Below are 14,824 nucleotides of genomic sequence, written 5' to 3' on the forward strand. Positions count from 1 at the left end.
CTACTTTTTCAAAAATTTTGCATCAAATGTTTGTATTTATTATAATCACTTTTTTTTTGGTTTTCTTGTAGAATCATTTCCATTAATGATTGATGTGAAATTTCCTAAGTATGTGGGTTTTGGTTTTGTGTTGTTTATTTGTTTCGGCTTCATTTTTAGTTTGTTTTTGGTTTTTTTCTTAATTTTTTTCCAGAGGATAAAAATCCAGAAATTTCTTGGGTAATTTGTACCATTTTGAACAGCAAGGAGATAATGTAAAGGAATATAATAAACTAGAAAGTAATATTAGAAATCATTTTGGGTTGAAAGAACTAAGACCTTGTTCAGTGCGTCAAAAATTATTATTTTTGATAACAACTCAGTTATTTGTGGTAGTTAGGGGTCATTGATGGAGGAGGAGGCTTATAGGATATAATTGCATACATTTCTTAATTACTTTCCTACATGATTCTGATTGAACTTAGACTTGTGAGGGAAATGCATTTATTCTCTCAGCTTCAGTTTTTCTGCTACACACCACCTTAAGACCTTGAAAAAAGCAGTAGCTTTTTTGATTTGCTGATTTCTGTCATGCTTCACTGATCATCAGTCATTTTGGGGAATTTATTGATGCTGCTTTGGTTGCAAATGCGACAAGTCTTGAGCTGTTGATATTCTCTCAGTTTGTATTTTATGTGTTAAATTTTGATCCTGTTGATTCATTTTGGTTGCATCAGTAAATATTGACTTCCTAAAAGAAGAATAAATTTGGCACAAGATTACTAATTGGTCATTCTGAATATTTGTCCCCTGCCTTCCATTTCATTTCAAATTTTTGCAAAGTTGTTTTCAGGTATGAAATGCTATGCAGTTAGATTGAAAATTGTTTCTGTGCTCCTCAGCTGAGCATTTTACATCAAATACACACTATAAGTACCAAGAATCTTTCACTACATTCATACATCCCTGCCTCAAATGTTTTGTTTCTATTATAATATGTATTCTGCTAAAGCTTCTAAACGAATCTTCAGATGATTCTTCTCAAGTTCATAATCTTGCTTTTAGAGTCAAGGTTTTAATTCCTCAAGTCCTAGCAATTTACCTTCTTCGTAATCTCTGTAAGTCTGAAAAATCATCAAGCTTCTACATTCAGAGACAGAATCTCTTCAGCGAAAGTTCAGGATGGATCAATGACATGCGTCTGTCTCCAAAACTTGTTCCAGCTGGTTAAGATTTTGTTTTCTAACCCAATGAGTGGGCCTGTAGCTTTCATATGTGAAGTTAAGGAAGTCCCTCAGTACCATCTCTTCCTTCTCAAATGTTTAATTTGAGAATAATCTGCAGATTGTATAAGATGCATAGACTGTATTTATTCATGTACCGTCATAAGGGACTATATGAAGAGAATATCACACAAACTCCTCAGACCAATCTGTACAGATATAAAATTAGACTTTTACAGAAAGAAGCAGGGAAAGAGGGAGATGTGGATGTACGAGTAAATGGTGAGCAAGTCTAATGATTATGTCAACTTAGAGCCTCTGATACATGTAAATGGAAGTTAGACAAAAGAAACAAATTTCTACAATAATTAAGTATATATATATATGGAATACTATGAGTTTTATGTTCTTGTTCCAGAAAAAAGAGGAAATGGATAGTTTTTATGAGGAGAAAAAATATAACTAAAACAGTGAACTTGACTAGGAAATTAAATGAACTTCATTTTGGGTACTTTTAGAACATAAACATTAATACATGCTCTGTGAATGGGTTTCTGGTCTCTGGTTGAAGAAAACAGTAGATATAATTTGTATGCTAATAGAGGTAATTAAAAAGTTATAGATGAATGAAATGCTTTCCAAATTGTTTCCAGTCATGATTCTAAAAACGTTTGCAACTAAATGGGAAAAGGTCTCTTGGGATTGATATATATGAATGCTAGAATTAGAAATAATTACCAGTCCTGGCTTGATCACAGTAGTGTGCAAAGCATGGGGACAAATTTCAAAGAAATGATAGTTAACAAAGTAGAGGTAGATAAAAAACGGGAAATTAGATAAATGCAACATAGATTTGTCATCAAAGATTCTTTGATCTATATTATTCTGGGTTTACTTACTAACTGTTTCAATGAGGTCAATTTCCCAATGAAACACAGTTGGGGAGATAATATCTATGTATCCCTGTCAGCATTTCTTGGCATGTAGAAAGTTCTATGTTGAGTGAGAGAAATTGTGGATGAAAAATAGAATAATTTGTTGGAAAAGGAAGTAACTGAAAGGATGAAGTGACAGGGACTTATGCTGCAAGGAAGAGTGTCAGCCTGGAGGAGGAGACTACCTATTACTTCAATGGATTACATGTGTTATCCATCTTGGATGTTTTCAGTAGTAAGAATGTCACAAGTATATAATAGTTTATAATGAAATATAGGTCACAAATTAGAGGAGGGGGTCAGAAAAATTTACAAGTATTTTTTACTTGGGAATACTGGGGTGGTAGAACGGGATATAGTGTAATAACATAAAGTTAAAAGGATGAAAAAGAAGAATTTTTATATATAAAATAGTGTATAAATTTGAAGAGAGATAGATGCAAAAAGGTTTGAATGTATTATGTCCCTGTAAAATGGTTGTGGACTGCCAGAACAATGCAGGCATGAAAAGAGAAATCCTGTTTTGGGATACATCACAGTAGGCAGGTCCAAGAGAGAAAAGCAAGTATTTGGTTCATACGAGACTCCAGCAATGCCTTGTGTTACATGCAGAATTCTGATTCAATTATTGTGTAAAAACTTCATAAAGAATGCATTGCATACACTGTGAATAATATTTGTAAGGTTTGCTTATTTTTATCAAACAGTACAGAAGGATTTACTTGTTACTTTTGTCCTTTGATCCTTAGTTTTATCTTAATATCCTAAAAGGATTATTTCCTTAGGCTCTAATCCTTTGTCAGAGGCTGTGCCATCACATTATTCTTAAATAGGAACTGGAATCAGAAAGTTGGTTTTAATTTTCATTTTTATGAGAGCACAACAAGCTAACATTACTTAGAGTAGAATGCTTTCCTAAGAAGGTATTTTTGTTAGTGAAATCTTAAAAATTCTAATATAAGTTTACTTTTCAGGAAAACTAACAATGTTCTGAGTTGTATGTCTGGTGTAACATGCTTTTTGAGTGTTTCACAATTAGTGGTAAGTCATTGTGATAGCTCTTAGAGTGGAATAAATTTCCTGTTTTGTACATTTTACAACTTTATGTGATGTACATGCCTTAAATATAGTGCTGTAAATGTTAGCTATAGTGGTGTGTGTGCTTTACTTCATGAGTAATTTTCTCCTTGTCAGCTTACATAATGTACACTTTTTTTTGAGTGAATCTAGGCCAGTAGGTGGTTGAGCCAAAAGCAGACTTCCTTAGTTTGCTTTGAATTTAATCTAAAATAACTTGAAACCATACATTGCCAAGAAAAATCATAATGCTATTCTGGGGCTGTGATTCTGTAGGAAGCAAAAATACACAAGGAGAAAATACACACTGCGTCACTGAATTTACTATTGAAAGCATGTCTGAAACAGTACATGAAAAAGAACCTCATTTAAGTCATAGAAGATGCCCGTCCATTTGAAATTATATAGTATTGGGCTATTCCATTTTCTCATTCTTAAGTACCTTTTAAAGCTTTAAAATAACTTGTAGGCTTTATGGGAGCAAGAGGAAGAAAGGTAGTGGTTTTTGGTTTTTTTGGGTTTTTTTTTTAATTAATTATTTTTGCTATAGCAAAATAACTTTGACATGGATGCACATTATTTCTCGTTAAGATATTGGTGCTGTGCTTCAGTCTCTTTTTTTAGTTATCATTTTAATCAGGTCTCTTTAGTGTTTCATTTAGTTATTTTCACTCAGTCATTCAGTGCATTCCAGTGCATTGAACCAATGCTGTTTTTTAACCAGATTTTTCCAGTTAATTTGTCAACAAAACATTTTCACATTCTTACAATTAACTGTGGCTTGCATGTGTAGTATGCACAGTTTGATTTCCTAATTAAGGCTTGAAGCAGACCATTGTTTTTAGGTAAATATTCTGCCTCCTCTTCATGGAGTCTAAATAAGTTTGTGACACTAACCACATTTTCTGTGCTATGCACTTACAATAAATAAATTTTAACTTGAGTTCCTTTCTCACAGTGTTATTTTTCATGCAACTGATGCATTGAACATTATGTATTCTCAGTGATTTGTGGTAGCCACTACTTACCATACCTATTTTGTTTCATTAGATAATGCTGCACATTTTGTAGTGGCTTTTTATAATAGACCCACAAGATTAAATTAAACCTGAAAAATAGCTTACTGTACATGACACTTTCAACTTCACATTTGCTTTTAATGTAACTTCATTCTTATTCTACAGATTTTTTCCTGATATTGGTTTGATGTCTTCAGTAGCTTAAGTAACAAATCAATTTATAAGGAGTGATAGAGAACTCCTATATTTGAAAACAAAAAGCATTCATTTTAATCAACATCAATGTGCTGTTTATTTCTCATTATGTTGAGAAAATTTTATAGATATCTGTAGTCTCTTCATCTTCTCTCTTAGGGCACCAGGAGACCTTTGTAATTTGCATATGGAAGATTTTGCACTGTTAATGTCATATCAATTTGCTTTATTTTGTGGCAGCTAAAATTTGTGTCTTTACAGGCATACATTCAGGAGTGACTGAGAGTTATCAATTTCACTTTGGCATCTGCAGTCCCACACTGATTACTGGCACTAAAGATGGCTTTTATTTACTCTCCTGATGTACCATACTGCTTCTTGTACTGAGCTTTGCCTTTCCACCCATGCCTAGCACCTGTGACTGGTATTTCTGTGCTTGGTAGCTGGGCTCTTATGAATAGGAGCTGATTTACCTGAGGGATCAGGTTGAAGAACCCTCTTAACTGTAGTGATGAAACTTGTAAAGAAAATTGGTTTGAAAGATTGCTCTAGAGCTGCTGGGGAGAGTAGAGGAATACATTCTTTTTCATTTCGTATATCCAGGGTAAGCATTTTGAAAGAGATAAGAGATAAAGAGATATTTTTTTTTACATTATCTTAGAGGGTGACATTGTAAGAATGTAGTCAGCCATTCTCAGGTTCCCCTAGAAAGGAAACAAAATTAATCTAAAATTGAAGGGAAAAAAGTTAGCTAATTGCCAATATACTATGTTTTGGTGTGCTTATGCCCCAGAAAATGCCAGGGTATGGGTAAATCTAATCAACTGTAAGACAAGAAATTATGGTAAATCTCAGGAGATAACTAACTACTAAATTAAAATCATGACTTTTTCTGGTAAAATAAAAATAACATAATATTCTTAGATAAAGGACCTTCACTATAATTATAACATAAATTTATAATAACACTAACAACTGCTATTTTGATATTTTTCTGTCTTCTGCTTAATAAAATATATTTATTGGTACTGCTCTGCCTCATCTTTTGGGTTTGGTGGACTCTTATTTAGACATTCAGTGTCAGATGGTGTTAATAACTGTGTTATGATCCATGACAGGTTTGAATTGCTGCATTTGTGGGCTGCTGCTGCGGGTTTTTTTTCCTAACTAAAGGCTCATACTTTCAGTCTTGGCAGTCTTGAACTTAGTTTACAGTATGAAACCTCATAAACAGCTGTAGAAAATTAAACAAGTATAAATATTGACATGACATCTTGGCCTTCTGTCAGGCAGATAGCTGTGGTTTACGTCTTTATGTGGAGATCTTTCAGAAACCTGAGACAAGCTATAAGAATTGAACAGTTTAAAAAATGTGACAATTTTTGTTTTAATTTGATTTATCTAAAGATCTTGTGTGAACTCCAAAATAATGAATCACAGAATGACAGAATGGTTTGGTTGGAAGGAACCTTAAAGATCATTTAGTTCAACTTCCCTGTCATAAGCAGGGATGTCACTCACTACATCAGGTTGCTCAAAGTCCCATCCAGCCTGGCTTAGAACTCTTCCAGGGATGGGGCATCCAGGGATACTGGATGTCTCATCCCTGGAATGTCAAATAGTTTGACAAAATGTCAAATACGTTGACATTTTACATTCCAAGAACAGTATGAAATAAAAGAATTAATGTGAAAGTTGGTACAGTACAAAGTTGGTAGTTAATTGTTGTTGGAACTCATTTATAATTGCATACAACACATTTGAGATACAGGCTTTTTAATGTTTTCTTTCAGAATGTTCTTCCTGTTCATTCAGCTACTTTGGCATCTGTATTTTATATTTAACTCTACTGTGACTTAACTTATGAAAAGAACAATCACATCTTCAGAGATTGATAGAAATTGGATAAAACCTGTGAGGACTTTGTTGCATTTAGCCCAATGCTGAACTGATATTTCATAGAATTACCAATCACAGCTAAAGCCCCATTCTTAATGGGCCTCAAAGGTCATCTATACACAACTCCACACTGATGAACTACGTACTGATTTTTTTTTTCCATTTTTGATTTTTTCCTCATTAAACATCTTGATGACATCCAGTTCACTGCTGTCAGAATTTTTCACCTCATGTTTCACCTTGTTTTCCAAAGACTTGCGAATATGTCAAGCTGTATGAAATCTGCCGTGGGTGCAGAGAGGTCTCTGCCCACTCTTTCCACTTAAAATGATTGCCTGGTCTTACTGTACGTTTCTTCTCTCCTAGTGGGGTGGGGACTCACATGATGATCCTTCTTCTTCCATTCAAGCTTAGATTTTTTGGAACATTTTGGGGACCTTTTTGAATGCCATTTAAAAATCCATATTGACTATATCAATTATATAACAATTAGAACTGGTGCTATGTGTTTGTTTACGTCTTCAAAAGAACCTTAATAAACTTATGGGGCACAATTTGTCTTTCTAAAAGTACATTTTTACTTTACATTTTACATTTTACTTTCATCCTTATGTCTGCAGATTGGTGACAAGAATATATTATTTTCCTGGCCTGTAATTACAGGGTTCCCTGCTGTAGCCCTTAGAAATAATTCAGTTTACTTCTTTAAGTTTACTTTTCTTTGCTACAAAGGTGTTATAAGTAAGGGGTTGCACACCTCTGTTAATAATTAAACTATTGCATTCTTTAATTTCTTTAGAACTGTTGGAAGAATACCATCTGTTCCTGATGACTTGTTATATCAATTTAGTGGATTTTTGATTGTCTGATCTACTAACACTGTTGTTTGAGACAGACCAACGCTTCCTGTGATAAACAAGATACCTAATTTGTGAGTCTGCTTAAACTCATGTTTTATGAAAAACAGATTGGAAAAAAAAGTCAGTGTTTTACTTGCAAAGTACTCTATAAACAATTGTGTCCCATCTTAATAGTCATAAGTGAATTTTTTTTCCCTCTTTTTAACATATACCAACTACCCTTCCTCTCAAGATAAGTAGAGAAATTTTTCAGCATTTTCAGTGCTGTTGAAAACACTAAGGATTTTCAAGGTTAGAGTTATTGTATCTGGAAGTATGTGCTCCAGGCATATTTCCATAAGTGGGTGAGTTTGGAAGTTATTGCAATTTGGGAAGATTTTGCTCTAGAGTTTAAATGAGTTGGAACAGAATAAAATAACTAAATGAAATTAAAAAGAAGTTAAGTGAAATAAGGATCAAACTGAAAAGAATAATTTCGGAGAAGGTAGATGTGGAGATGATATCTCAGAGGAAATACAGTGGATTTAGAGGTTTGAGAATTCAAAAAATAGGTTGCCTTGAAAATTGAGTCAGAATGGCATATATGTGCCCTTTAAAAAAGGTAGAAATGTTACATTTATGAGGAAGAGAGGGGAAAACTGCTTAAAGAAGACTCTGGACATGCTGTCAGTTAAAATTTGATCTAGATAGATAAGGAAATTTTTCCTTCATTGAATGATATTTTGCCAAGTAGAAAAGGAGTTGAGGTGATTTTGCATTTTTTAAAACGGCATGGTGATTTTTTGTGAGAGAAGGTATTATTACCTTTGGAGCATTTTTGTTTCTTTTTTTTATAGTTTTCATAATAACAACTTGTCAAAATGGTTTTGATAGTTTTGAAAAAGCAGAGAAGTGTTTCTAAAGTCATGGCTGATTTTTAAATACTTGCAAATAAGCATAATAGACTGTTAAAATGGCTATAATTCATTTGTTAGACTAGCAGTCATGATAAAAATGGAGAATAAAGTTAATAAAAGTGAAAAGATGTATTTATAATTAAATAAAAGCTATTCATTGATAGTAAAGAAAAATGTCAAGCTTACACAATGACTTTTAAACTATTTTAATGTCTGAAATGACACATGAAAGCGTAAATATTTCTCTTATAAAAAGCAGCATTTCTTCTGGCCATTTCAAAGCTAGGATTAATTGCATATTCTTTGTCATTCATTGGTGAATTCCTAATAATGTTCTGTGGAAAGTTAAAAGCTTTTTTCTTTGTCTCTGACAGAAAGTAGTAATATTGTCTACTGTCATTCTTGAATGTTAATGACAATACATTTAGCTCAATTGCAGTCCACTATGTTTTTACATATCAGAATTATAATTTCAGCTTTATTTTTATTTTTTCCCCACAGAATATAAATGAAGAATGATGCAATATTCTTTGTATGTACAGCCTTATAAGAATCTTCTTTAAGGAGTTGCATTAAGACAAAGACTGAAAGTAACTTTTCTCTGGTACGATGTGTTGAAGCAGAGGAACTGGAATTGTCCACCTTTGTACAAGCTAAGAAAATGTTTGCTATTTTGTGAGTGAAAGCAGCTCTGGAGTGAATTGAACTTCTGAAAATGCGGCCATGGACTGGTTCCTGGCGTTGGATTATGCTCATCCTCTTTGCCTGGGGAACTTTACTCTTTTATATTGGTGGGCACCTGGTACGAGACAGCGAGCACCCGGATCACTCCAGTCGGGAATTATCCAAGATCCTTGCTAAACTTGAACGGTTAAAGCAGCAAAATGAAGACTTAAGGCGCATGGCAGAATCTCTCAGGTAGGATCTCAAAGTAATTAAAACTGTTCAGAAAATGTTTGAAATACGAAATAGCAGAATTTAAATTGTAAGGGTTTTTTATGGGAGTTTTTGCAAAATTGTATTTCACATTTAAAAGTATATATATATATAAAGTGCTATAAGTAGCTGAAAATATATTGCAAAGCCTTTAAATAAATAATGAACATTTAGTTCTGGTCTAACGTAATCATTTCTTAAGAGCCATTTAATGGTGTGGAAGTGTTACTGTCACAATAACAGAGTTCTGCAGGTGATTCACCCCTCATTCCCAACTTCAAACAAGTGCAGTTATTATGACATCCATACAAATTAGAACATCTAGTTCTTTATACTTCTGCATGCAGTAATTGGAAGAGCTCGTTTTAAAATTGCTGAAAACATTTGTACAGCTTGTTGAAGATAAATGCTGACTTGCTGAAGATGATCTGCATTAGATTGCTGCATTATACAAATTCTTTTATCGAAGTTTTCTTCCTTGCCTTGCTGCTAAACTTGTAGAAATACTTATAAAACAGTAGGATCATTTCCTTTTTTACAATTACATAGTCATTGAAATATAACCCATTCAAATTACAGAGTGACTAGATGAGAGTAAATTATTTTACTGGTGGTAGGGTACTGTTTGCCTCTCAAGGAGGCAGTAGAGACAGGAAATAAGTAGTGACTGAACTATATTTTAGGCAGTAATGATTTTTCTGAATACCTTTCTGTATTTCACTTATCGATATTCCAATCAATATTAAATTTTGGTGGGCAAGTTTTAAATAAAAGCTTATACTGTTGATAATTTCCCATGATTTATAAAAATAAAACCAGCAGTTTGTATCTGCTCTAAACATGCTACAGTATTTCAACATTCCTTCTCTATGATTCTGTTAATGGTGTCAGGATGCTGGAATTAGATGAAAAGCCATGTTGACTGGACTCTGTTCATCCTTTTTGTAAATATGTTGTTTAACAGTATTTCTGAGACTTTTCCTCAGAGTGTTTGCATATCATAACCACAGGAGAATCTGAAATCCTAGCATGAGAAAGCCTAAATGACTTTACATACCAGTTGAACAGCCACAGATGCCCAGATTTAGTAGTCAGTAGGCTCTCCAGGAGTCAGGGACAGCTTGAGACTGGAAGATCATCAAGCATCGTTTTTTGCTGGAAGTAATCTGAGATTGGTGAAGTACTGGACTTTGAGGGAAATAATGCATGACGATGTAGGGCCTTTTCATTATTTTTACTGTGCCAAATCCATGGTTCTGTTTGCATAGAAACATCACAAATAGGTTTTAGAAATATCCTGGTCAACCTCTGTTATTAAAGTATCAAATCATAATGTGGTACAGAATTTCGGTATCTCGTTTCTTTGTTTGCCAGATAGGATAAGCTGTGTTGAAAATAGCTGTTAGCTTTAAAACTGTCCCATTTATAGTTTTGTAGCAGTGTGTCTGTTTAAAATGAGGCATTAACAAGCAGTCCATAGGTGGAGTATCTGTGTCCTGGAAGAGATCACTGTTGCTGTGAGCATACATTATAGAAACAAAACACCTCTTAACTTCAGAAATCCAATTAGATGGAAAAGATTACTTTTGCTCCAGTTTACATCTTAAAGTAAAGACATAATTTATTTTAGACTTTACTGTTCAAAGACAGAAATTATTTGAATATGATTTAATTGCTAGAGTTTTTTGGTTTATATTGAAAACTCTAATTACTCAATTACTATAGTGACAGTTAAGCCTGAGTGGATAAGACAACACTCTCCATATTGGTACAGCTCATACAGGGCATGAGGTAAAAACTTGGTTTTGCTGCCCTTTTCCACTAAGATTTTGTATCTAGAGAATGAAACAGGATGTTTTGTGGTTAAAACATAACATATATTATGATATGCAAAAAGGCTAAGATAATGCCTCAAAGTAGGAATATTCCAAATAAGAACTTAAAGTTACTTGTGGATGAGTTTATACAAGATGAGAGTGCCTACCTGTAAAATTAAAACAATAAACAAAAATCTTCTGATTAACTATTCTAGTTTGCTATACTAGTTAAAGTATTTTGGCACTATTAGATAAAACTTTTGCATGGTAAAAAGCTCCAAGTTAACAGAATTTACTTCAAGGAGCAAAGAAGTTCTGTGAATGTTGGAAAATTATCATAATGAATATTAGTGCTAGTGAATATTAATTGCTAGTTAGGGCAGGCATGAAGGGGCAGAAGGCAGGTACAAGAATTAGTAGCTTAGTAGAAGTGTAAGTTGATTTTATGTTCCATTTTGAAGTTAGAGAAAATTGGTATTTCGTCTTTAATTGTTAGTTAAAATAGTAAAATGCAGTTCAGTATATTTCAATTGCCTGGACTTTCCCATAATAATGGGTTCCTGTGACTTCCTTATCACCTTTATCACCTGATAAAAGTGTCAGTCTTCTGGGATGGTTGAAAACAGGAACTGGACTGTGCTTGTGTCCATCCTTCTCTCTATAAATACCAACATACAATTACAAGAAGTGATCTTTCCACACTGAGATTTGAATCCTTCTTTGCCACCAATTTGTGTAGTAGCTTCTCATCCCCAAACACAACAACAGCAACAACAACAAAAAAAACAACCCAAAAGTGTGCCTTGTGTAACATACCTTACGTGCATGCAAACCCAACCATTCAAAACTTGACAAAGATCATGTCTGTGAAAAGGCTTTATAAAATCTTGCTTCACCCTGTTTTGCTCTGTGATACTTAAATAATACATGGTTTTGTAGTTTTCTTCTGCTTGCTTCTTTTCACAGATGTGTAAGGAGTAGCATTAGGGTTTTAGGGCAGACATAGGTACTTTTTTGGGTTATTCTAGTTTATTTCCCACCCACTGCAACCATTTCTATGTTTGATTTCAAAAAATATGTTATTTTCTTATGAATTTATGATTTAAAAATATATTTAATTTATTACCCATACTAGTTAACAGTAGTTTGTATTTTTGCAAGGATTTTTGGTGAGCATATTTTTTGATATTTATTTTCTAAGATGTACCTTTGCAAGAGTGCAAGTTGAAACAGTCCCATCTTTTTGAAGATGGCCTGAAATAAAAAAAAAAAATATTCCTTTAGGAACTGAGTACACTTTAGTGGTACACTTCTGATTACTTGAAATTACATCAGGTGCCACATAGTTTTTATGGCGTATTTAAAAAGCCTTAGGTGAGAAGTTACTGTAGTTTTTCTTTTGCCAATATGATACTCTGTAAAACCTTCCTTGTGGCCTAGAATGAGGCACAGATGTATATTAATGATGCAGAAGATAAATGGAATTAGAAGTGTTTTGTATTGTCTGAGTTTTAGAAATTATGTGCATGAATATTGTAGTAGAGTGAGTTTGGACAGTTACCATAGTCTGTATATGTTTATAAACAATATTGTGTGAGCAGATCTGGGTTGATTTTAGAAGCATTCTAGATTTAATTAGTGCAAAATAGTAATAAATCTGAGTTTTTCATAGGTTGTTGTTTTACTATTCTATATCCAGTAGACCTGGAAGAGCCCTTTCAAGGACACTTACTACAGATGTAGTAGGTGTGACAGCAAAAATAGAAATTTTACTACAGTTTTTGTAGTTATTTAAGGGAAACTTGAGAGGGAGTAATAATCAAATCAAAGTATTACATAATGTTGTTTCCTAAAACCGCTAGATTTACCCAAAATTTTTACTTACTATTAGGATTATGATATGACTGCTAAAGACTGTCCCTGTTGCATGGAGATGATATAAGGCTTTTAGGAATAGGAGAGCTTAAAATTACAACTTTCATAACGTCCCATTTCTTAGACAGAAGCTGTGAAGCTGTGTGTGCCTTCATCCTTGTCCTAGGCTTTCTTTGTTTTTGCAATGCATGAATGCTTCATAGTATTCATGTGCTTCTTTATGTACTACTAGATGGTAGTCAAATTTTTATAATTTAGGGTATTTTGATGGAAGATAAACCTGGCAGTTTAGGAACCAGTAATTTGAGAGTTCTCAGGGAAATAGAGAATCTTGTTAAATGGATTCTTACTGTGTTCATGTTATGAATACACATTTGGACTATATTTGTTTCCTAGAGTCTTTTAAATATTGCATTTTGTAGAATCGGCAAATCTTTTAATAAATATGATAACCTGTTTCTTACTCTGAATTAGGAGTGTGTGTTATAAAGCAGAAAAGAGGTGGAAAAGAGCAAAATATCATCAAACACATAAAACCAAACACCAGTATCTCTACACATTATTCTTTGAGTTCTGAGAATAGCTTTAGAAAGAATAGATCAGATTTTAATTTTGAAAGAGCACTAGAGTATTTTAATGTAGCTGGTGCTGAGGCTGGTGGAGAATCCAAACTCAAGATCAATTAATCATAAGCAACTCTATTAAAGTAGTTCTATCAATTACTCTGGGCAGTTTTTGAGTCTATTAAACCTGTAAAGAGCATTAAAGGGGCTTGGATAGAATAGTTTTGGGTTGATAAGGAATTAAATTCTAAAGTACACATTTCTACTACATGTATTTAAAATATCTCAAGTTTGAAGCTGAGGGTATTGCATAGGCCAGTGTGGGAGGAATGATGATAATTGAAGTAAATGGTTGGCACCTCTGCTCCTTCTACCATTTTTTGTGCAATTCTGAGTTAAGGGAAGGAAGGTGTGCAGTGGATATAAATCAGTGCTGATCAGGGCTGTGCTGATCTAAATTGATAAGGGATGCTTGCTCTTTATTTGCAGATAACATTGACTCTTTTATTTCAGTTTTGTTTACTGAGGAGGTTTTATCTCAGAAGGATAAAGTGACAGCCTGTATTCTTTCCTTTTGTGTGTGCTAGTGGTCATTAATAATTGAACATGATTCTCTTCTTGGAGAAGAGAAAAAAGTGAAAGAAGAAATCATAATGTGACTTTAGTTAGTTATAAACCTTCTAGCTCCATACAAAGAACTTGAATATAAATGAAAGAATGAGAAATTATTTGAGTGTGAACTTGTGAAATCTTACATTTTCCTTTTGCTGATAAATTAGTGTAACCTTTTAGGTATCTTGGAAGGAGGAAAAGGTTAGAATGGTTTTTTATAATTTATGGGTTTTAAAAAACTATTTTTACAATTATTTTACACAGTATGGCAGTTCTTCTAGCTAAATTGAATGTCACTATGATTAATTTTTAAGGGGTTCTTTTTGCCTTCAGAGATCCAGACTAGAGATCATTGCTTTGTCATTGCCCCTTTGTCTCCTGAAGGTGATGAGACAGTGGCCTCAGTCATATGGATTATGTACACAGAAATAATTTTTTAAATCTGGATTACTAACAAGGGACAAAGCAAAACCAGGTTATCTCTACAACATAATCTTTTTGATGTTTAAAGTTATACAGTAATATCTTTATTTGATGACTAGATTATGGAAAAGAAAATTTATATTTGCTCTCAGATGGCAGGAAGCAGCATGCAAACATCACACCTTGTAACTATTGAGAATTCAAATAAACTCACTGCTTGGTTTATTAGCTTGACTGATCATTTAATTGGATTATAATGGTGTTTATTTTGTGTTCATAACTTAATTTACAGTTTTACCATAGTAATAACTGAAGGATACTCTATACTAGATGCTTACTGATGTGGTATTTATTACTGCTTAGAATCACCTTAGTTTAGATGAACTTACTTTAAACTCACTTCTCGTATTTTAAGGAGTAAAATAATTGTCAGGACTTGAGTAATAATTTTTTGGTAAGAATTCCTGTTTTTCAATAGGAATTCTTACTCATAAGTATGCATAATTACTGGGATA

General features: G+C 33.3%; 1 protein-coding gene across 7 annotated transcripts in view; it reads left to right on the top strand.

Moving 5' to 3' along the window:
• The window catches only part of FUT8 (fucosyltransferase 8), a 102,263-nt gene that overhangs the window by 42,053 nt on the left and 45,386 nt on the right, over positions 1-14,824 (top strand). For 6 of the 7 annotated variants that reach the window (XM_083863680.1, XM_083863676.1, XM_083863682.1 and 3 more), the window contains 2 exons: positions 7,127-7,258; positions 8,585-9,001. In XM_083863680.1, the coding sequence (XP_083719806.1) occupies positions 8,799-9,001 (203 nt within the window). In that variant the 5' untranslated portion in view covers positions 7,127-7,258; positions 8,585-8,798. The remainder of the gene's footprint in view (positions 1-7,126; positions 7,259-8,584; positions 9,002-14,824) is intronic. The other variant, XM_083863681.1, reaches the window with a different exon arrangement.

Source organism: Zosterops lateralis (genome assembly GCF_965231275.1).
Source record: "Zosterops lateralis genome assembly, chromosome: 6".
NCBI classification, from domain to species: Eukaryota; Metazoa; Chordata; class Aves; order Passeriformes; family Zosteropidae; genus Zosterops; species Zosterops lateralis.